Below are 22114 nucleotides of genomic sequence, written 5' to 3'. Positions count from 1 at the left end.
TCTTCTCTCAACTTGTCAAAGTCATTCTCCATCCAGCTTTGTTCCATTGCTGGTGAGGAGCTGCGTTCCTTTGGAGAAGGAGAGGTGCTCTGATTTTTAGAATTTTCAGTTTTTCTCTTCTGTTTTTTTCCCCATCTTTGTGGTTTTATCTACCTTTGGTCTTTGATGATGGAGACATACAGATGGGGTTTTGTTGTGGATGTCCTTTCTGTTTGTTAGTTTTCCTTTTAACAGTCAGGACCATCAGCTGCAAGTCTGTTGGAGTTTGCTGGAGGTCCACTCCAGACCCTGTTTGCCTGGGTATCAGCAGCAGAGGCTGCAGAACAGCGAATATTGCTCAACAGCAAATGTTGCTGTATGATCGTTCCTCTGGAGGTTTCATCTCAGAGGGGTACCCAGCTGTGTGAGGTGTCAGTCTGCTCCTACTGGGGGATGTCTCCCAGCTAGGCTATTCTGGGATCAGGAACCGACTTGAGTAGGCAGTCTGTCCGTTCTCAGATCTCAAACTCCGTGTTGGGAGAACCACTACTGTCTTCCAAGCTGTCAGACAGAGACATTTAAATCTGCAGAGGCTTCTGCTGCCTTTTGTTCAGCTATACCCTGCCCCCAGAGGTGGAGTGTACAGATGCAGGCAGGCCTCCTTGAGCTGCAGTGCGCTCCACCCATTTCGAGCTTCCAGGCTGCTTTGTTTACTTACTGAAGCCTCAGCAATGGCGGGCACCCCTCCCCTAGCCTCGCTGCTGCCTTGCAGTTCCATCTCAGACTGCAGTGCTAGCAATGAGCGAGGCTCTTTGGGCGTGGGACCCTCTGAGCCAGGTGCAGGATGTAATCTCCTGGTGTGCCATCTGCTGTGACCATTGGAAAAGCGCAGTATTAGGGTGGGAGTGACCCAAAATTCCAGGTGCCATCTGTCACAGCTTTGCTTGGCTATGAAAGGGAATTCCCTGACCCCTTGCGCTTCCTGGGTGAGGCGATGCCTTGCCCTGTTTCAGCTCACAGTCGGTGGGCTGCACCCACTGTCCTGCCCCCACTGTCCAACAAGCCCTAGTGAGATGAACCCGGTACCACAGTTGGAAATACAGAAATCACCCGTCTTCTGCATCGCTCACGCTGGGAGCTGTAGACTGGAGCTGTTCCTATTTGGCCATCTTGGAGCTCTCCCCTTCTGGATATTAACTCCTTACTAGATATATGATTTGCAAATATTTTCTCCCATTCTGCAGGTTGCCTTTTCACTCTTCTGATAGTGTATTTTGATACACAAAAGTTTAATTTTGATGTAGCCCAATTTATCCATTTTTATTCTTTTGGTCTTATATCTGTGATATAAAATTGCTGAATTCAGTATCATGATGTTTTATCCTGTGTTCACTGTCAATAATTTTACAATTTTCACCCTTACCTTTAGGTCTTTTATACACTTTGAGTTAATTTTTGTTTATGGTGTAAAGTAAGAGTCCAACTTTATTCTTTTTTATGTCTCTTTTTTTCTAATTTTATTTTATTTTAGGTTCCAGGATACATGTACAGAATGTGCAGGTTTGTTACATAGGTAAACGTGTGCCATGGTGGTTTGCTGCACCTATCAACCTGTCATCTAGGTATTAAGCCCCACATGATGCTCTCCCTACCCCCACCCCTTCTGACAGGCCTCAGTGTGTGTTGTTCCCCTCCCTGTGTCCACTTGTGGTTCCAAGTCTTAGCTATTGTGAATACTGCTGCAGTAAACATACGTGTGCTTATATCTTTATAATATAATTATTTATATTCTTTTGGGTATATACCCAGTAATGGCATTGCTGGGTCAAATGGTATTTCTGGCTCTAGATCATTGAGGAATCTCCACCCTGTCTTCCACAGTGGTTGAACTGATTTACATTCCCAGCAACAGTGTAAAAGTGTTCCTATTTCTCCCCAGCCTTGCCAGCATCTGTTGTTTCTTGACTTTTTAATAATCGCCGTTCTGACTGGCGTGAGATAGTATCGGGTGGTTTTGATTTGTGTTTCTCTAATGATCAGTGATGTTGAGCTTTCTTTCATATGTTTGTTGGCCACATAAATAAATATCTTTTTTTTTTTTTTTGAGAAGTATCTGTTCATGTCCTTTGCCCTCTCTTTGATGGGGTTGTTTTTTCCTTGTAAATTTGTTTAAGTTCCTTGTAAATTTGTTTAAGTTCCTTGTAAATTATGGATATTAGAACTTTGTCAGATGGGTAGATTGCAAAAATTTTCTCCCATTTTGTAGGTTGTCTGTTCACTCTGATGATAGTTTCTTTTGCTGTTCAGAAGCTCTTTGGTTTAATTAGATCCCATTTGTCAATTTTAGCTTTTGTTGCAACTGCTTTTGGCAATTTCATCATAAAATCTTTGCCCATGCCTATTTTCTGAATGGTATTGCCTAGATTTTCTTCTATGGTTTTTATGGTTTTGGGTTTTGTATTTAAGTCTTTAATCCATCTTGAGTTAATTTTTGTATAAGGTATAAGGAAGGGGTCCAGTTTCAGTTTTCTGCAAATGGCTAGCCAGTTTTCCCAGCACCTTTTATTAAATAGGGAATCCTTTCTCCATTACTTGTTTTTGTCAGGTTTGTCGAAGATCAGATGGTAGTAGATGTGTGGTGTTTTTTCTGAGATCTCTATTCTGTTTCATTGGTCTATGTGTCTGTTTTGGGACCAATACCATGCTGTTTTGGTTTACTGTATAGCCTTGTAGTATAGTTTGAAGTCAAGTAGTGTGATACCTCTAGCTGTGTTCTTTTTGCTTACGATTGTCTTGGATATATGAGCTGTTTTTTGATTTCATATTAATTTTTAAGTAGTTATTTCTAGTTCTATGAAAAATGTCAATAGTAGTTTGATGGGAAGAGCATTGAATCTCTAAATTACCTTGGGCAGTATGGCCATTTTCATGATACTGATTCTTCCTATCCATGAGGTTGCAATGTTTTTCCATTTGTTTGTGTCCTCTTTCATTTCCTTGAGCAGTGGTTTATAGTTCTCCTTGAAGAGGTCCTTCACATCCCTTGTTAGCTGTATTCCTAGGAATTGTATTCTCTTTGTAGCAATTGTGAATGGAAGTTCATTCATGATTTGACTCTCTGCTTGTCTGTTGGGGGTGGTATAGCAATGCTTGAGATTTTTGCACATTGATTTTGTATCCTGAGACTTTGCTGAAGTTGCTTATCAGCTTAAGGAGCTTTTGAACTGAGACAATAATGTTTTCTGGATATAGGATCATGTCGTCAGCAAACAGAGACAATTTGACTTCCTCTCTTCCTATTTGAATACCCTTTATTTCGTTCTCTTGCCTGATTGCCCTGGCTGGAACTTCCAATACTATGTTGAACAGGAGTAGTGAGAGAGGGCATCCTTGTCTTGTGCCTATATTCAAAGGGAATGCTTCCAGCTTTTGCCCATTCAGTATGATATTGGCTGTGGGTTTGTCATAAATAACTCGTATTATTTTGAGATATGTTCTGTCAGTACCTAGTTTATTGAGAGTTTTTAACATGAAGGACATTGAATTTTATCGAAGGCCTTTTCTGCATCTATTGAGATAATTATGTGGTTTTTGTCATTGGTTCTGTTTATGTGATGAATTACGTTTATTGATTTCTGTATGTTGAACCAGCCTTGCCTCCCAGAGATGAAGCCGACTTGATTGTGGTGGATAATCTTTTTGATGTGCTACTGGATTCAGTTTGCCAGTATTTTATTGAGGATTTTTGCATCAATGTTCATCAGGGATATTGGCCTGGAGTTTTCTTTCTTTATTGTGTCTCTGCCAGGTTTTGGTATCAGGATGATGCTGGCCTCATAAAGTGAGTTAAGGAGAAGTCATTCCTTTTCAATTGTTTGGAATAGTTTCAGAAGGAATGGTACCATTTCCTCTTTGTACCTCTAGCAGAATTTGGCTGTGAATTCATCTGGTCCTGGGCTTTTTTTAGTTGGTAGGCTATTTATTACAGCTGCAATTTCAGAACTTGTTATTTGTCTATTCAATAATTCGACTTCTTCCTGGTTTAGTCTTGGGAGGGTGTATGTGTCCAGGAATTTATTCATTTCAATTTCATTCTTTTGCATGTGGATATAAAGTTTTCCCAGCACCCATTTGTTTGAAAGACTGTCCTTTCTGCATTGAATTATCTTGGCACTGTTATCAAAAATCACTTCATTGTATATGCAATGGTTTATTTCTGGGTTCTCTGTTCTATTCCATTGGTCCATATGTGTGTCTTCATGCCAGTACAATATTGTACTGACTACTGTAGCTTAATAATATCTTTTGAAGTCAAGAAGTGTGTGACCTCCAACTTTGTCTTATTTTTCAAGATTGTTTTTGCTATTCAGGGTCCCTTGCAGTTCCATATGAATTTTAGGATGTGTTTTTTCCATTTCTGTAAAAAACCACCGTTGTGATTTTGATGGAAACTGCATTAAATCTGTAAATCACTTTGGGTAGTATTGACATCATAACAATATTAAGTCTTTCAATTCATGAACAGGAAATGTCTTTCCATTCATTTGTGTCATCTTTAATTTCTTTCAACAATATTTTGTAGTTCATTGTGTATAAGCCTCTTACCTGCATGCTTAAGTTTAGTGAAAGGAGGCTTTCTTGTCTTATTCCCAATCTTAAAGGTAAAGCTTTCAGTCTTTCAACACTGAGTATGATGTTTAGTATTTTCATGAAGATTTTTGCATCTATATTCAATATCAGCAATATTAGCCTATAATTTTCTTTGGTATAAGGGTAACTCTGGCTAACATGAAATGACTTTGGAAGCATTCCCTCCTTTTTGATTTCTTGAAATAATTTGAGAAGTGTTAGGGGGAAGGGGTGGCTTTGGGCACAGCTTCATCAGACTTAAGTGTTCCTGCCTGCCAGCTCTGAAGAGAGCAGTGGATCTCCCAGCACAGTGCTTGAGCTCTGCTAAGGGGCAGACTGCTTCCTCAGGTGGGTCCCTGACCCCCATGCCTCCTGACTAGGAGATACCTCCCAGCAGGAGTCGACAGACACCTCATACAGGAGAGCTCTGGCTGGCATCTGGCAGGTGCCCCTCCGGGACGAAGCTTCCAGAGGAAGGAACAGGCAGCAATCTTTGCTATTCTGCAGCCTCCACTGGTGATAACCAGGCAAATAGGGTCTGGAGTGGGCCTCCAGCAAACTCCAGCAGACCTGCAACAGAGGGGCCTGACTTTTAGAAGGAAAACTAACAAACAGAAAGAAGTAGCATCAACATTGGCTGGGCATGGTGGCTCATGCCTGTAATCCCAGTACTTTGGAAGGCCGAGGCAGGCAGATCACAAGGTCAGGAGTTCGAGACCAGCCTGATGAACGTGGTGTAACCCCATCTCTACTAAAATACAAAAAATTAGTTGAGCATGGTGGCGCCCACCTGTAGTCCCAGCTCCTCAGGAGGCTGAGGCAGGGGAATCACTTGAACCTGGGAGGCGGAGGTTGCAGTGAGCTGAGATCTCACCATTGTACTCCAGCCTGGAGGACAAAGGGAGACTCCGTCTCAAAAAAAAAAAAAAAAAACAGCAAAAGAAATAGCATCAACATCAACAAAAAGGACATCCACACAGAAACCCCATCTGAACCTCACCAGCTACAAAGACCAAAGGTAGATAAATCCACAAAAATGAGGAAAAACCAGTGCAAAAAGGCTGAAAATTCCATAAGCCAGAACGCCTCTTTTCCTCCAAAGGATCACAACTCCTTACCAGCAAGGGAACAAAACTGGAGGGAGAATGAGTTTGGCGAATTGACAAAAGTAGGCTTCAGAAGGTGGGTAATAAATTCTTCCGAGCTAAAGGAGCATTTTCTAACTCAATTCAAGGAAGCTAAGAACCTTGAAAAAAAGTTAGAGGAATTGCTAACTAGAATAACCAGTTTAGAGGAGAACATAAATGACCTGATAGAGCTGAAAAACACAGCACGAGAACTTTGTGAAGCATACACAAGTATCAATAGCTGAATTGACCAAGCAGAAGAAAAGATATCAGAGATTGAAGATCAACTTAATGAAATATAGCATGAAGACAAGATTAGAGAAAAAAGAATGAAAAGAAACGAACAAAGCCTCCAAGAAATATGGGACTATGTGAAAGGACCAAACCTACATTTGATTGGTGTACCTGAAAGTGATGAGGAGAATGGAACCAAGTTGGAAAACACTCCAGGATATTATCCAGGAGAACTTCCCCAACCTAGCAAGACAGACCGACATTCAAATTCAGGAAATAAGAGAACACCACAGAGATACTCCTCAAGAACAACACCAAGACACATAATCATCAGATTCACCAAGGTTGAAATGAAGGAAAAAATGTTAAGGGAGAGAAAGGTTGGGTTACCCACAAAGGGAAGCCCATCAGACTAACAGCAGATCTCTCTGCAGAAACCCTACAAACTAGAAGAGAGTGGGGGCCAATATTCAACATTCTTAAAGAATTTTCAACCCGGAATCTCATATCCAGCCAAACTAAGCTTCATAAGTGAAGGAGAAATAAAATACTTTACAGACAAGCAAATGCTGAGAGATTTTGTCACCACCAGGCCTGCCTTACAAGAGCTCCTGAAGGAAGCACTAAACATGGAAAGCAACAACTGGTACCAGCTGCTGCAGAAACATACCAAATTGTAAAGACCATCGGCACTATGAAGAAATCGCATCAACTGACAGGCAAAATAACCAGCTAGCATCATAATGACAGGATCAATTTCACACATAACAATATTAACCTTAAATGTAAATGGGCTAAATGCCCCAATTAAAAGACACAGACTGGCAAATTGGATAGAGTCAAGACCCATTGGTGTGCTGTATTCAGGAGACCCATCTCACATGCAAAGACACACATAGGCTCAAAATAAAGGGATGAAGGAATATATACCCAGCAAATGGAAAGCAAAAAAAAGCAGGGGTTGCAATCCTAGTCTTAAAACAGACTTTAAACCAACAAAGGTCAAAAAAGACAAAGAAAGGCATTACATAATGGTAAAGGGATCAATGCAACAAGAAGAGTTAACTATCCTAAATATATATGCACCCAATACAGGAGCACCTAAATTCATAAAGCAAGTTCTTAGAGACCTACAAAGAGACTTAGACTCCCACAGAATAACAGTAGGAGACTTTAATACCCCGCTGTCAATATTAGATCAATGAGACTTGAACTCAGCTCTAGACCAAGCCTACCTAATAGACATCTACAGAACTCTCCAACCCAAATCAACAGAATATACATTCTTCTCAGCACCACATTGCACTTATTCTAAAATTGATCACATAATTGGAAGTAAAACACTCCTCAGCAAATACAAAAGAATGGAAATCATAACAAACAGTGTCTCAGACCACAGTGCAATCAATTTAGAACTCAGGATTAAGAAACTCACTCAAAACTGCACAACTACATGGAAACTGAACAACCTGCTCCTGAATGACTACTGGGTAATTAATGATCCTGAATGACTACTGGGTAATTAATGATCCTGAATGACTACTGGGTAATTATTGAAATTAAGGCAGAGATAAATAAGTTCTTTGAAACCAATGAGAACAAAGACACAGCGTTTAGAGGGAAATTTATAGTACCAAATGCCTACAGGGGAAAGCAGGAAAGATCTAAGATCAGCACCCTAACATCTAGAACTAGAGATGTTCTAGGTCTAGAACTAGAATCTAGATCTAGAACTAGATCAACACCCTAACATCTAGAACTAGAGAAGCAAGAGCAAACAAATTCTAGCAGAAGACCAGAAGTGACTAAGATCAGATCAGAACTGAAGGAGATAGAGACATGAAAAACCCTTCAAAAAAATTAATGAGTCCAGGAGCTGTTTTTTTCAAAAGATCAACAAAATAGATAGACCACTAGCCAGACTAATAAAGAAGAAAAGAGAAGAATCAAATAGACACAATTTAAAAAGCATTAATTCTTTAAATATTTGGGAGAATTCTTCAGTGAAGCCTCTAGCCCTGGGCTTTTCTTTGCTGGGAGGTTTTTGATTCCTGATTCAATTTCTCTACTTAATATTAGTCTGTTCAGTTTTTCTTTGTGATTTCGTCTTGGTAGGTTGTATGTTTCTAGGGATTTATCCATTTATTCTAGGTTATCCAATTTATTGGTACATTGTTGTCCTTATGATCTTTTTTATTTTTGTTGCATCAGTTGTAATGTCTCCTTTTTTGTTTCTGATTTTATTTATTCAAGTCTTCTCTTTCTATTTCTTGGTCTAGCTAAAGTTTTATCAGTTTTGGAATTTTTTTTTCCAAAAAATAAACACTTCTTAGTTTCTTTCTTGCTTTTTTTTTTTTTTTTTTTTGACAGAGACTCACTCTGTTGGCCTGGCTGCAGACTGGACGAGGCTCAAACAGTCCTCCAAACCTAGCTCCCAAGTAGCTGGGACTACAAGCATGTGCTATTTTCTAAATTTTTTTGTAGCGATGGGGTCTCTCTATGTAGTCCAGGCTGGTCTCGAACTCCTGGCCTCAAACAGTTCTCCTGCCTTGGCCTCCCAAGGTGCTGGGATTATAGACGTGAGCCACTGCACCTGGCCCCACCTCTTAGTTTCTTTGATTTTATATTCACTATTTCATTTATTTCTTCTCTAACCTTTATTATTCCTTCCTCCACTACCTTTGGGCTAGTTTGTTCTTTTCCTAGTTCCTGAGATATAAAGTTAGGTTTTTGATTTTAGATCTTTCTTCTTTTTTAGTATCACTATAAATTATCACTATAATTTATCACTATAAATTTCTCTTTTTTATTAACACTTTTAATTGGCCAGTCATAATTGTATATATTTCAGGGGTACAATGTGATGTTTTGATATATGAACAAAATGTGGAATGATTAAATCAAGCTAATTAACATATCCATCACCTCATTTAGACATCATTTTTGTGGTGAGACACTTGAAATTTACTCTCTTCTCTTCAGTTTTGAAATATGCAATACATTATTGTCAACCGTGGTCACCATGCTGGGCAGAAGACCTCAAAAAGTCATTCCTTTTATCTAACTGCATCTTTCTACCCTTTGGCCAACATCTCCCCATTCTCTCCTATCTCAGCCTCTGATAACCACAATTTTACTCTCTGTTTCCATGAGTTTGATTGTTTTAGATTCCACGTATAAGTGAGAAGATATAGTTTTTGTCTTTCTGTGTCTGGCTTATTTCACTTACATAGTGTCCTCCGGTTCCATCTACGTTGTCACAAATGGCAGCATTTATTTATTCTTTAAGGTAGAATAGTATTCCATTATGTATGTATATATCACATTTTCTTTATTCAGTCATCTATTGATGGACTCTTAGGTTGAGTCCATATCTTGACTCTTGTGAATAATGCCAGAATGAACATGATAGTGCAGATATTTCTTCAAAATACTGATTTCATTTCCTCTACCCAGAAGTGGGATTGCTGGATCATATGGTAGTTCTATTTTTAATTTTTGTCGAACCTCCGTACCGTTTTCTGTAATAGCTGTGCTAATAAATTTCCTTCTTAGTACTGCCTTTGCTGCATCCTACATGTTTTGGTATGTTGTGGTTTTGTTTGTTTCAAGATACTTTCCAATTTCCCTTTTGATTTCTTCTTTGACCCATTGGTTGTTTAAGAGTGTTTAAGTTTTTTAATTTCCATATATGTTTTAACTTTACAAGTTTCCTTTATGCTATTGATTTCTAGTTTCATTCCATTGTGAACAGAAGAAAATACTTGGTATGATTTTAATCTTCTTAAATTTGATAAGCTCTCTTTTATGACCTAACATGTGATCTATCTTGGAGAATGTTACATGTGCTTTTGAAAAGAATGTGTATTGTACTGTTATTGGGTTGAATATTCTGTATATCTGTTAGGTCCATTTGGTCCACAGACTTGTTCAAGTCTGCTATTTGTTTTTTGATTTTCCTCTCTGATTGTTCTATCCATAGTTGAAAGTAGAGTATCGAAGTAATCTATTACTGTATTTCTGTCTGTTTCTCCCTTCAGTTCCATCAGTGTTTGCTTTACATATTTAGGTATTCTGATGTTGAATGCATATACATTTATAATTGTTATATTTTCCTGGTGTATTGATCCTTTCGTCATTATATAAAATTCTTCATTGTCTCCATGACATTTTTTGACTTACAGTTCATTTTGTCTGATATTACTATTGCCACACCTGCTTTTTTTAAGTTACGATTTGCATGGAATATCTTTTTTTATCCCTTCACTTTCAGCCTATGTGTGCCTTTAAATCTAAAGTGAGTCTCTTATAGACAGCATATAATAGGATGTTTTTCTTAAACTATTCAGTCATTCTGTGTATTTTTATTGGGGAGTTTAATCCATGTATATATTTCAAGTAATTATTGATAGGGGAGGATTTACTGTTGCCATTTTGTTCATTGTTTTCTGTTTGCCTTGTAGGGATTTTGTTGTTCTTCTTCTTTTCATTTCTTGCTTTCTTCCTTTATGTTTTGTTTTTTGTTTGTTTGTTTGTTTAGTTTTTATATTAGTATGCTTTGATTCCTTTCACTTCTTTCTTTTTTTTTTAACTTCTGTAGATATTTCCTTTGTAACTACCGTGGGGCTTACATAAAATGTCTAACAGTCTAACACTCTGTCTTAAGCATGTAACAACTTAACTTCAATTATGCACACATTACACATTTTCTTCTTCTCTATGTTATTCATGTCAAAGTTTACATTGATTTATATTGTATATTCATTAGCATACTTTATAATTATTTTAATACTTTTTTAAACTTTATACTACAATTAAAAGTGATTTATCCGCAACCATTACAGTAATATAGTATTCTTTATTAGTTTATATACTTACCTTCACCAACAACTTTTATACTTTTTTATGCTACTGTGTTGCTATTTAGCATTCTTTCATTTTCATTTTCATTTTCATTTCCCTTTCAATCTAAGGAGAAGACTTCCCTTTAGATTTCCTGTAAGGCAGGTCTATTGGTAATGAGCTCCCTTAGCTTTTGTGTGTCTGGGAAAGCCTTGATCTCTCTTTCGTTTTTGAAGAACAGTTTTGCTACATATATCATTATTGGTTCATAGTTTTAGTTTTCCTTCAGTGCTTTGAATATATTACCCCACTCTCTACTCTCTTCTGTCCTGAAAGGTTTTTTTTTGCTGAGATGTCTGCTGATGGTCCTAATGGATTTGCCTGCATATGACAAGTTGGTGTTATCTTACTGCTTTCAAAATTCTCTCTGTCTTTGACTTTTGACAATTTTATTATCATATGTCTTAGTGTGGATTTCTTTAGATTCATCGTGTTTGGGTCATTTTGGCTTCCTAGATCTGAATGTCCATTTCCTTCCCCAGATTTAGGGGGTTTTCAGTCATTACTTCTTTAAATAAGATTTCTAGTCCTTCCTATATTCTCTTGGGACTCCCATAATGCATATATTGGTCTGCTAATTAATGGTGTCCCATAGGTCCTTTAAGCTATTTTTTTATTATTATTTTTTCTTTGTGTCCCTCTGACTGGATAATGACAAATAATCTGTGTTTGAGTCTGCTTAGTCTTTTTTCTGCTTGCTCTAGTCTGTCGTTGAACTCCTCTATTGGATTCTTCAGTTATTGTATTCTTCAGCTTTAAGACATCTGCCTGTTCTTTTACATTTTCTGTCTCCTTGTTGAAATTTTCATTTTGTTCATGGATTGTTCTCCTGAGCTTGTTGAGATTTTCCATGATGGATATTTCTAATTCTATGTCGGGTAATTCATATATTTTCATTAGAGTCAGTTTCTGGAGTTTTAGCTTGTTTCTTTGTTCAGATTGTGTTACCCTTTTTCTGCACATCAGAAGAATCCACTCTCACCCCCAGTCATATGGATTGGCCTTGTACAGGAGAAGACATTCACCAGCCAACCAAGCCAGAGCTTCTGTGGGCCTTTCAACCCATTGTCCTAGTTTAAACTGCTGTCTTTGTTATTAGTGTCCCCCAGGCATCCAGAGTATGTCCAGTTTCATCAGTGTTCCTAGACAGGTGGCACAAAAGCCATTCCCTTGGTAGCTCCTGGAGAATTTAGAATGCTGTGTGCATGTTCCAACTCTTTTCCCTTCCCAGGGAGAAGCTGGGAACTGGGATTTTCCCCCTACCCTGTGTTGAGCCAGGTACAGGAGCTGTGGTACATGCCACTTTCTTCTCTGTAGCCCTCAGGATACTATCACATGCCAGACCCTTTCAACTCTTTGAAACAGGTGAGAAAGAAGCCAGTCTTTCAGGTGGCACCTGGAGAAGTTGGGATGTTAGATGTGTAGTCCAACTTCTTCCATTCTGAGGTAGAAGCTGGGAATGGGGGTTTCCTCCTGATCCTATGGCACTGTGCTGGGAGTTGGGATTATAATGAGTGGATGTTTCTGCTTTTTCTACAGATGTTTTGTTTACAATCTGGTTGGTTTCATACTTATCCAGGGTGCAGAAGCCTCTCCATGAGTTGCTGGATTTCTCACAAAGGGAATTGATCCTTGTGTTGCAATTAAATCAGTGTATCCATTGGGGGAAGGAGAGTCCAGGGCTTCCTATTCTGCCATCTTGCTGATGTCGCTCCTCTCCCTTATTATTTCATAAAACTACATGTGAGTCTATAATTATCTCAAAGTAAAATCATAATTTGATTGTTTAAAAGAACCTCAAGTTTGCTCAAGTCTAAAATGTCTCCTTCAGCTGAGATTTTTCTGCTGGTATCTTTACTCTTCCCAATTATGAACATGTCCAGGCTTTTTAATGTCATCAAATTACAGTACTCATGAGATTTTCCCACCTACTAAGCCAATATTTTCTTGGCACAAGGAAAACATTGGTAATCAATTACTCCAGCTAAACTAACCCACTTTTCCCCCCATTTTTGTCTATTTGAGGTTCTGGTGTGGGATGTATAACCGCTTTGACAAAGGGCTGCAGCCCAAGCAGAGTATGCTAGAGAGCCTCCTGGAAATTAAGAAACAGAGAGCAATGCTGGAGACAGATGTGCATGAACTAGAAAAGGTGAGGAGAAAAGTCCCAAAAAGAGATCTTCTTGCCCCTTCTGGGTAGGTCCAGCCTGCTTGGAGTTGAATTGATACTTGTGGAAAGCTGACTGGCTGGCTTTTTTATACTCTTTGGCTTTTCATGTGTCCCGTGTCTACAAACCTTTGAGCATAACTCCTTTTCTTACTTCCCAAAATGTGGTAAATATGTCACTCAACTAGATAAACAGGTGAATTTGTTCCCTTTATCTCTTTTTGGATCTGGATGGAATGAATAGGAGGAATAAGAGGGAATGACTAGGGAAATCACATAGCATTTGTTATCCATCAAGAGAATAAGTATAACATCTTGGGTATACTGATAAGAACAGTGCAATTGCTGTTTTCCAATTAGGAAAATCTTATAAAAGAAGATTCTTATTTCCTTCCCATGTAAACTGCAAACTCTGCTTATTGAGTGACCATGTTGGACACTTGTTTTTTAATTACAGCTTACAGAAGTCAAAAAGTATTTCTTGTTGATTTCATAAACTGAGATGCTTATGAAATGTAGGAATCCCTAAGGGTTTGTTTGAAGGACAGGGGAAAGGTACCTCTTAGAAAAGAATCATTGGAAATGGTGTGCTATTTAGGAACTGGGTGTGAACCCACTTTAAGCCAGATAAGGCATAGCTTTTCTGCTCCCTGTAAGTAAACAAATGTCATTTTATTGTGAAAATAAATGTGTTGTGATTACATCAGATCCCAAACTTTTTAATGTCCTCTTGGGAGGCAACAGCCAGTTACTTGGTTCCATTTTTTTAAAAGGTGGAGGGGGGCAAACTAAAGCATAAGTTAAAATCGTAGGAAACATGCATCCCCGAGAAGGCCCAGTCCTAAGTAGATTAGATGTAGTAGAGAAACTTCTTCTTAACGGATCCTCTTTTAGCTACTAGCAGATTCTTCCACAAGGCCAGGGAAGGTGCCCTATTATTGACCCAGCCCTCTCACTTATCCCTGCCTGACTCTTGAGAGAGAATCAGATTCATTTCACATATACCCAGATCACTCTGGAAAGACTTCCTTTTGAAGTGTGTATGTGTTTTTATGTATGTGTGTTATTAACTTTCTTTTTTTAATACAGAGCAGAAAAACAAAGCGGCTGATAATATCACCCAGACAACCCTGTTGACTTTTTTTTAAAGGCAATATAAGTGTTAAGTTAGAAAATATAGAATACAACAAGGTAAAAAATGAAAAGTTTAAAAGACTCCCCCCACCACCTTCAGAAAAATGTATGCATTTTTCTGAAGAGAAGGTCCATAATTTTCATCAGATTTTCAATGGGGACGTATGACCCCAAAGAATCACTGTTGTGAAGTATCAGTGAATCATTATATTATCTCTGAAAGTGAAAATATCTGTTAGAGGTAGCATGATGTAGACGACAGGTCATAGACTTTGGCGTCAGGCAGATGCAGGGTCAGATCCCAGTTCTTTACTTTGTACATGTGTGAATTTGGGTGACTTACTTAACTTCTCTGAGCCTCAGTTTCTTCATCTGTAAAATATAGCTAATACCTAAACTAATAGGTTTATTATAAGGATAAAAGGAAATACTGTGTGTAAAGTGCCTAGCACATAGAGGTATTCAATAAATATTAGTGATCTGTTCCCCTGCCCTCTCCCCATCTCATGAACAAAATTGCACTTATCATAAAAGAGGACTTTTATAGATATAAGACCTTTGAGATTCTTCAATGGTAGGGCTTCTAAAGTACTATGGCATGTGATGAGGGAAAGATGTTGTGGGGGAGGGGGTGAGCAAAAGGTCATTTGCTACCATTATAAGTGACAGCAATAGGATCTCTGCAGATCAAGGTAATGTTTGCCTAGTTTTTCTCCTGTTTCTAATTCTTCTCAACCCTTTCTTGCTCCTGAGGCAGAAACTAAAAGTCCGTGATGAGCCACCAGAAGAGATCTGTACCTGTTCTCAATTAGGAAACATATTATCCCAGCATCTGGGAAGTCCTTTGACCAATCCTCTTGGCTTTATGGGTATCGATGGAGACCTGAATACCCTGATGGAGAATGGCACCCTATCCAGGGAAGGAGGCCTCCGAGCTCAGATGGATCAAGTAAAAAGCCAGTGTGCAGACCTCCACCATAACTGTTGTGAGATTGTGGGCAGCCTTAGGGCCATAAATATCTCTGGGGATGTGGGCATCTCTGGAGGGACAGGCATCTCTGAGGCCATGGGCATCTCTGGAGACATGAGCACCTTTGAGGCTACGGGCTTCTCCGAAGACTTAGGAATCTGTGGGGCCGTGGACATCTCTGAGGCCACTGGCATCTCTGGAAACTTGGGTATTTCTGAGGCCAGGGGTTTCTCTGGGGACATGGGCATCTTGGGGGACACAGGCATCTCCAAGGCCAGCACCAAGGAGGCAGACTACTCCAAACATCAGTGAGTTAGTTACTCATCTTCCATGCTAGGTATACCTACAGCAGCTACAATGATTCTTGTCCCAGAGAGGGCTATGCTGCTTCTCCAATTGGTTTAAGTGGGTGAAGCCAGGGCACCCCTCTCCCCACTTAAGTCTGGAAGGGAATTACTTTACTGATTAAGTGACCAATATATTCATATTAAGCAGTACAGAGTGTAGGCAAGAGAAAGAATATGTTATTTTTCTAAAATGGGATTTAACTATAGAAATGTTGCCTCTCAGCTGAGACACATATTAAGCTGGTTCTACTGTCTGTTTTCCTTAATGATCGACCTGCCCTATTTTCTATCCTCACTGCTGTAATGTGAAAGTGAAGTGGAAATATTGTCACAATGGTCAATAATGACCCTTTTGAGGGTATGGAGAGATGGTATACAGCAGATAACTGTGAATTGCAGAATAAATTAAAAGAAAATTTTACTTTCAGGCATGCTTAGTCATGGGATGTTAGCTAACATTATTGCCAATGGAGACATACAATATTTTCCTGAGAAGGAAATCAAAATGATGCTTAATTGTTAGCATGAGTGCATGGGTGCTTGGTGGTTTGAAACATGTAAGGAAAGTTTTCTTAAGTTACAACACTTGCTTTCCCCAACGCACACCCCAGCTAGGTCTTGTTATAATACTTAGCCAATTCCTTTTTTCATAGATAGCCCATAGGTAAACTTGAATCCACTACAGTCTAAAATTATAAATTTCAAATTAATGGGGTTAGAATTAGTAACATTAATTGCATCAGTTCAGGAAGTAACTGAAAATCTCAGTGCTTCAGACTCAGACTGAGACTTGGTCTGTGTGCCCATCTGGGTTTGTGCAAAATAGGACCCTTTTTATGTCTTTTTATGAAGACAAGTGGTTTTGCTTATCTAGATATCACATGAGGTTTGTAGATTTTTTAGACACAATTGGCACTACTTTTAAATCTGGTAGGTTTATCACCTTGTGCTAATGTACAGTTTTGAAAAAAGTCTATTCTGATAGCAGATCCAGATACTTCTGGGGAAAAGGATGTATTTTTATTTAAACACCAGTTTTTCTCCTAGGGGTTGATACACTTGATGGGTTTTTCATCTGTCCTATTGGATATTCAGTCATGATTTTGCTACTTCCACATACTGAGAGTAGGATAGGCCTTGGTCAGTTTGGGTCATGCTCTGTATATTCTCAGCAATTCCAGAACTCTTAATGCCAACAGAATCCAGGTCTTCACCCAAAATCTGTTCCAAATACTCTATATTTGGCTTAAGCTAAAACATTAGATGACTTAAAGAGGCATCCCTTGATTATCACATCCAGTTGTGCACATAGAAATCTCTAAAGGAGTATCTCATTAGGTGCTTTCCTTTGAAAGAAAGAGGTGCCTTTTAAGGGTTTAATTTAAATATAGGAGAGGAGTGCCAGGATAGTTCCTTGATTTCTTATCTCTAGCTGTAAACTGTAGACCCAAAACATCCTCTTTAGTGGAAGAACTCTAAATCATTTTGGTTGTCTTTTTTTATATGTAAGCCGGAGTCATTTTTCTATTTACTTCCTCTTGGTAAATTTTTAATTTTTTGTTTTTGAATAACTCCTAATTTATTTGGGTCTTTCCCATTAATAAATAAGAGCCATATTTTACTTACATATTCTTGATAGCTGCCTTGATCCTATAATTTTAAAGCATCAAGATGATTTCCTTTTTTTTTATCTCTCTGGTCCTCCTCTTTCCATGCTTTAGTCCTTGCTTTATATAACCTAAATTATCAGATGTTGCCAGTTGTCATTTGACTTCTTTTGGAAAAAACAGAAATGGGGTTTGTGCACACCATTTTAATCTGGAGGCTACATCTACTCCTGGCTTTGTGAAGGAAGTTGCCAAAAAGGATGATGGTACCAATCTGCCTCCAGTGAGCCATTCTGGATCTTGCTCCCAGATCTTTCTCCCATATCTCAATCTGTATTTTGCAGTTTCTTAACTAGCATGATGTTCTGGATAGAGTGTGTTTAGTTTTCAGGGAAGCTGAAAGTAAAAAGGTAAATGGCAAGACGTAGTAATTTTTGCAAATTCTATAAAAAACTAAAGAGTCTTGATTTATTCCTAAAGATCTGTACAGGGACAGTACATAGTACCTAATCTTATGTCTTAGATCAAAAACAAAATTAGTCAATAGTGAAAGGAAGGTCTTTTCAATATAATTCTAAACTAAGAAGTAGTAAACCACAACCCTGGTATTTCCAAAAGCGAAAACAACATTTTTAAAAGACTGGATTATTTTGTTAATTATCTAAGGCCATGGGATCAATCTCAGTCTCAAAATCTGTGAGGTCAATTTGTTTGATGTTTTTATTCCCCAACATGCCACATTATTGCTTATGTATAAAATATACAGAACTTAAAAAATAAACTGCATGAAAATCAACTATTTATTCTCAACACCAAACACCTTTTAGTTTTACAGTTGGATTTAAAAATATGAGAGAAGAAAAATATGGAACCCAGGTATTTACACACTATTAAAAGCAGATTAGCTATCTGTAGGTAGGAGCCCAGCAATAGTGAGGAGACTCTTTAAGGCAAGTTGCCAGGAATACTAGAAAAGATGATCTATTAATGGCTTTCACTTCATACTCTGATATAGTACCTATCCTGTGAAAGAAATGTGACTCCCTTCACCCACTGTCCTACCTTTCCAGTTCCCCAAGCAGAAATTCCATTCTCATGTGACTACTCTACTTAAATAGGAAGGCATTTAACCACCTGCCACTGTCATCCACTAATCTGACCTCTGCCTACTTTCTACACAAGTTTCACAGGCCTGGGGTTACTGCTTATCTTTTCTATGCATGAGGCAGGCTCTGTTCCTGTGCTTGTGACCATGCTCAGATTCTACTGTGGCCACCGTTTTAAAAATTCATTAATTATTTACTTAGTTTATGGAATGACAGATTTATCACAGTAATAAATAAAACAATTTTAAGTAACAAATAACAGCTAACAGTTTGACGTTTTAAAGAATAAATTCACGAATAAGGTTTGCTTTATGAAAGAAAACCTGAAACTCTATATAGAACTAACTACAAGAATCTAAAGCTTATGGTGCATATATTAGACATGTGTATCTTTGGAAAGTACCCTTAGAAATTATGTTCAATTACCAGCAAGTCAGTTGTCATTGCCTGCCAACATGCATGAAACACCTTTTGTCTAAGATACCCCTCACACTTCACTGGAAGTGAGACCTTTCTCAGAACACTTCCAGCCAAAAGGAATCCAAGTCTTTTTAAGAGGTGCTTTTCAAACCTAATTGGTAACTATTTAAGCTTGGTCTTAATTTAGTAGAAAGAGAAGTTTAATAACTAAAGATGATCATGTCAGTTCTTTGTTACATACTGGCTTTTATTAAACACCCAACTCTTCTTGATGCTAATTAGGCGTTGATATACTATTGGGAAATCTTTCTATGAGAGTATTTTATTAAGTGTCCTTTTTCTAAACAATTGTGTAGGGTAATGTAAATTACCTTTATGTTAAAATATCCTTCTCAAAAGGGGTTTACTGTACTCCAGATTGGTTTATACCTAGGAAGATAATTCTCACTTTATAAATTTCCAATGTATATGATTTAGTGATATCTAAACCAAATCTTTACCCCACCTTTAGGCGTCTCACTCTGAGAATTCTTTGTATGATACAGACAGATATGATTCCAACCAAATCTGGTTGCTTTATTCTAAGTGCCAAATCTAAACCTGCCTTTTTATGTACACATTTAAAAACAAATAGAAAGACAAGGCTTAAGCCTTACATGTTATTCCTTTTTTTTAAAAAAATATACTGTGAAGAAATGGTTGAGCTGTCAGGCAAAAACAGACAAATGGAAAGATGTGAGGTCATAACGGACTCTTGTTTTCTTGTCCTTTTAAAAGCAGTTGTGATTTCAAAGTATTTGATGGTGGCATAGAAACTTTTCCAAAGCAAAAAACAAAAACAAAAAACTTGCTTTTCAAGCCCTATAAAACATGTCTTCTCTGATTCCCTGGCTGTGATACTGACAGTCTTTGCCTTCCCCTTAAATAGGAAGTACTAGTATTGTCACCAGTCTTGGCAGCCCATGTCTCCTTTACATGTCAATGCGAGTAAAAGCATGTTACATTCTCTGCGATTTGTGACTGTTTTCACAAAAGAGAAGTGTGCTTTGAAAGCAGCTGTCTCCATGCACACGTATGTTTATCGTGGCACTATTCACAATAGCGAAGACTTGGAACCAAGCCAAATGTCAAACAATGATAGACTGGATTAAGAAAACGTGGCACATATACACCATGGAATACTATGCAGCCATAAAAAATGATGAGTTCATGTCCTTTGTAGGGACATGGATGAAGCTGGAAACCATCATTCTCAGTAAACTATTGCAAGGACAAAAAACCAAACATCACATGTTCTCACTCATAGGTCGAAATTGAACAGTGAGAACACATGGACACAGGAAGGGGAACATCACACACCGGGGCCTGTTGTGGGGTCAGGAGGGGGGAGGGATAGTATTAGTAGATATACCTAATGTTAAATGACAAGTTAATGGGTGCAGCACACCAACATGGCATATGTATACATATGTAACAAACCTGCACGTTGTGCACATGTACCCTAAAACTTAAAGTATAATAATAATAATAATAATAATAATAATAATAATAAAGAACATATTACAAAAAAGCAAAAATAAAAAAGAAAGCAGCTGTCTCATTTAGACCCATGGGTCTTGCAGGAGCTGAACAAAAATATGCTCAGAAGTTGGCATGTGTGAAACCAGTGGCTTCCATGTTAAGTCTGGTGTCCTGTCTCTTGGTGCTTTTTAAAGCATTGGGGGTAACCTAAAAGCTTTTTTCTCTTCCAAAGCTTTATTAACCCTTCAACCATTTTCATGGCTTTGTACTCTTAACTTTTTAGAGGGCTCTACACCAGCCTTTACAGAATCCCAGTTGTGGAGAAGGAGGTGGGAAGGGTCGGAGGAAGAGAGTAATACAGAAATATACCTGGCCAGTTCAACAAAAAAAGTATATACCTATCCATGATTACCAGCATTCCGGTTGTTTAAAATTTCACGTGCTCCTTGACATTAAATTGTTCACAATAAGGTCCAAAAGTCTTTTCCAGGTGGTACTGGGACTAATATATTTTCTTTTTAAGGCTTTTACACTGGTAGAAACTGTTTCCTTAAGAATGCTGTGAGTTGTGTATTTTCTTTGTCAACATTTTTCTCTGTTGTGATATGTAGTCCTGGGTTTTCTCTTCTTTTAGAGAGTGAAGGATGACGGGTGGTATTCTCTCCCCTTAATATATCCCTGAGGCAGATCAGTCCTTATCTCTCTTTTGCTGAAGCAACACTGGATTTCTCAGCTGTCAGGTGAGAAACATACACCAAAGTCATAGATAATCAGTGTTCAAAGACCCATGTCCTCTGGTCCCAATTCACATGCATTTGGCCATACCAGTTCACATAAAGTGCCGCCAAGTCTCCACTTCACTTGCATTTGCAGACAGGGTGGTGTCTTCATTTTGTGAATGCCAATGAGAATGCAGAGCACATATTGTTTCTGAAGCAGAGCATGTTGTATATTATAGTTTGACAATGCCTCTGGCTTAGGAACAGCTAACAAGTTCAGTCCTTTTGGAATATAACTCATAGTATAGCTATTTGTGTGTGTGTGTGTGTGTATGTGTGTGTATGTGTGTGTGTTTACTAGAACTTTAGTAGCATCTGGTCTCATAGGTTATTTGGGCATTCAGATGAAGACGATTTGTCCCAGAAATTAGAAACTCTTTTAGTGCTAAGCCTCTTACTTTGATATTGTCTAGCTAAGTTTAATGAGTACTTTGGGACATGCCAAGCCAGAGATACAAACCAAAGTGAAGCAATTGGCCTTTTCTCTGGGATATATTATCAGGCAGCTTTAAAAGTAAGATTCAAGTATATGACCAGTGTTATCTGTAATATGTTAATGTCAGCCACATACCTGCATGAAGATCATGCAGCTGATGTATAATTCAGAATTGAACCGTATAGGTTCTTTGAGAACCTGACTTTTTATTAGCTCCAGGTTTACAGACTGACACTCTCACAGCAGCTCAAGTCTGAACTTGCCAAGGTACAACAGTGTGAATGATTGACTTTAATTCCCTGTCATGTGTTTTCTTGAGCCTGTTACACCACTGCGGTATGGATGTGTGACCCAGTGACGATGTTCACTGCCAGTTGTTTTGTCCAGTGCCACAGAGATCATTGGCCCTCTACTGCAGTTGTGTTACAATTTGCAAATGTTTGGATGATACCATGTTTTTTATCCAAAATTAAAAACCTTCAGTCTTTTGCATGTGTGAGGTTACTGTGTATTAGCTAAAAATAAAAGAAAAGATGGCATACCTCCAAAAATGGTACGCTGACCTAGCCTCAACAGATGAACCACCTTACAAAGACAGGATCTGCAGGTAGGTTAAAATACTCTCTGTTGATGTTAAAATAAGACAAGAAAGGTATCAGGGCACCTGGTTCTGAAGAGCACTGTCAGTGACCAGCTGTGAGGGCAAGACTGACACCAACTTAACTCACAAAAGAGTGCTGACAGTATACCAGTTTG

At 38.3% G+C, this 22114-nt stretch overlaps 1 protein-coding gene across 2 annotated transcripts in view; it reads left to right on the top strand.

The window, feature by feature from the left end:
- LOC101130652 (myotubularin-related protein 8) overlaps nt 1-22114 on the top strand; it is a 165250-nt gene that overhangs the window by 106226 nt on the left and 36910 nt on the right. The window contains exons 13-14 of one of the 2 annotated variants that reach the window (XM_004064281.5): nt 12897-13023; nt 14930-15916. In XM_004064281.5, the coding sequence (XP_004064329.1) occupies nt 12897-13023; nt 14930-15454 (652 nt within the window). In that variant the 3' untranslated portion in view covers nt 15455-15916. Of the gene's footprint in view, nt 1-12896; nt 13024-14929; nt 15917-22114 lie in introns of those variants that run through there. The other variant, XM_063702961.1, reaches the window with a different exon arrangement.

Source organism: Gorilla gorilla, chromosome X, assembly GCF_029281585.2.
Source record: "Gorilla gorilla gorilla isolate KB3781 chromosome X, NHGRI_mGorGor1-v2.1_pri, whole genome shotgun sequence".
In the NCBI taxonomy this organism is placed as follows: Eukaryota; Metazoa; Chordata; class Mammalia; order Primates; family Hominidae; genus Gorilla; species Gorilla gorilla.
The sequence above is the reverse complement of the archived record's forward strand: the minus strand, read 5'-3'. Positions and strand labels throughout refer to the sequence as shown.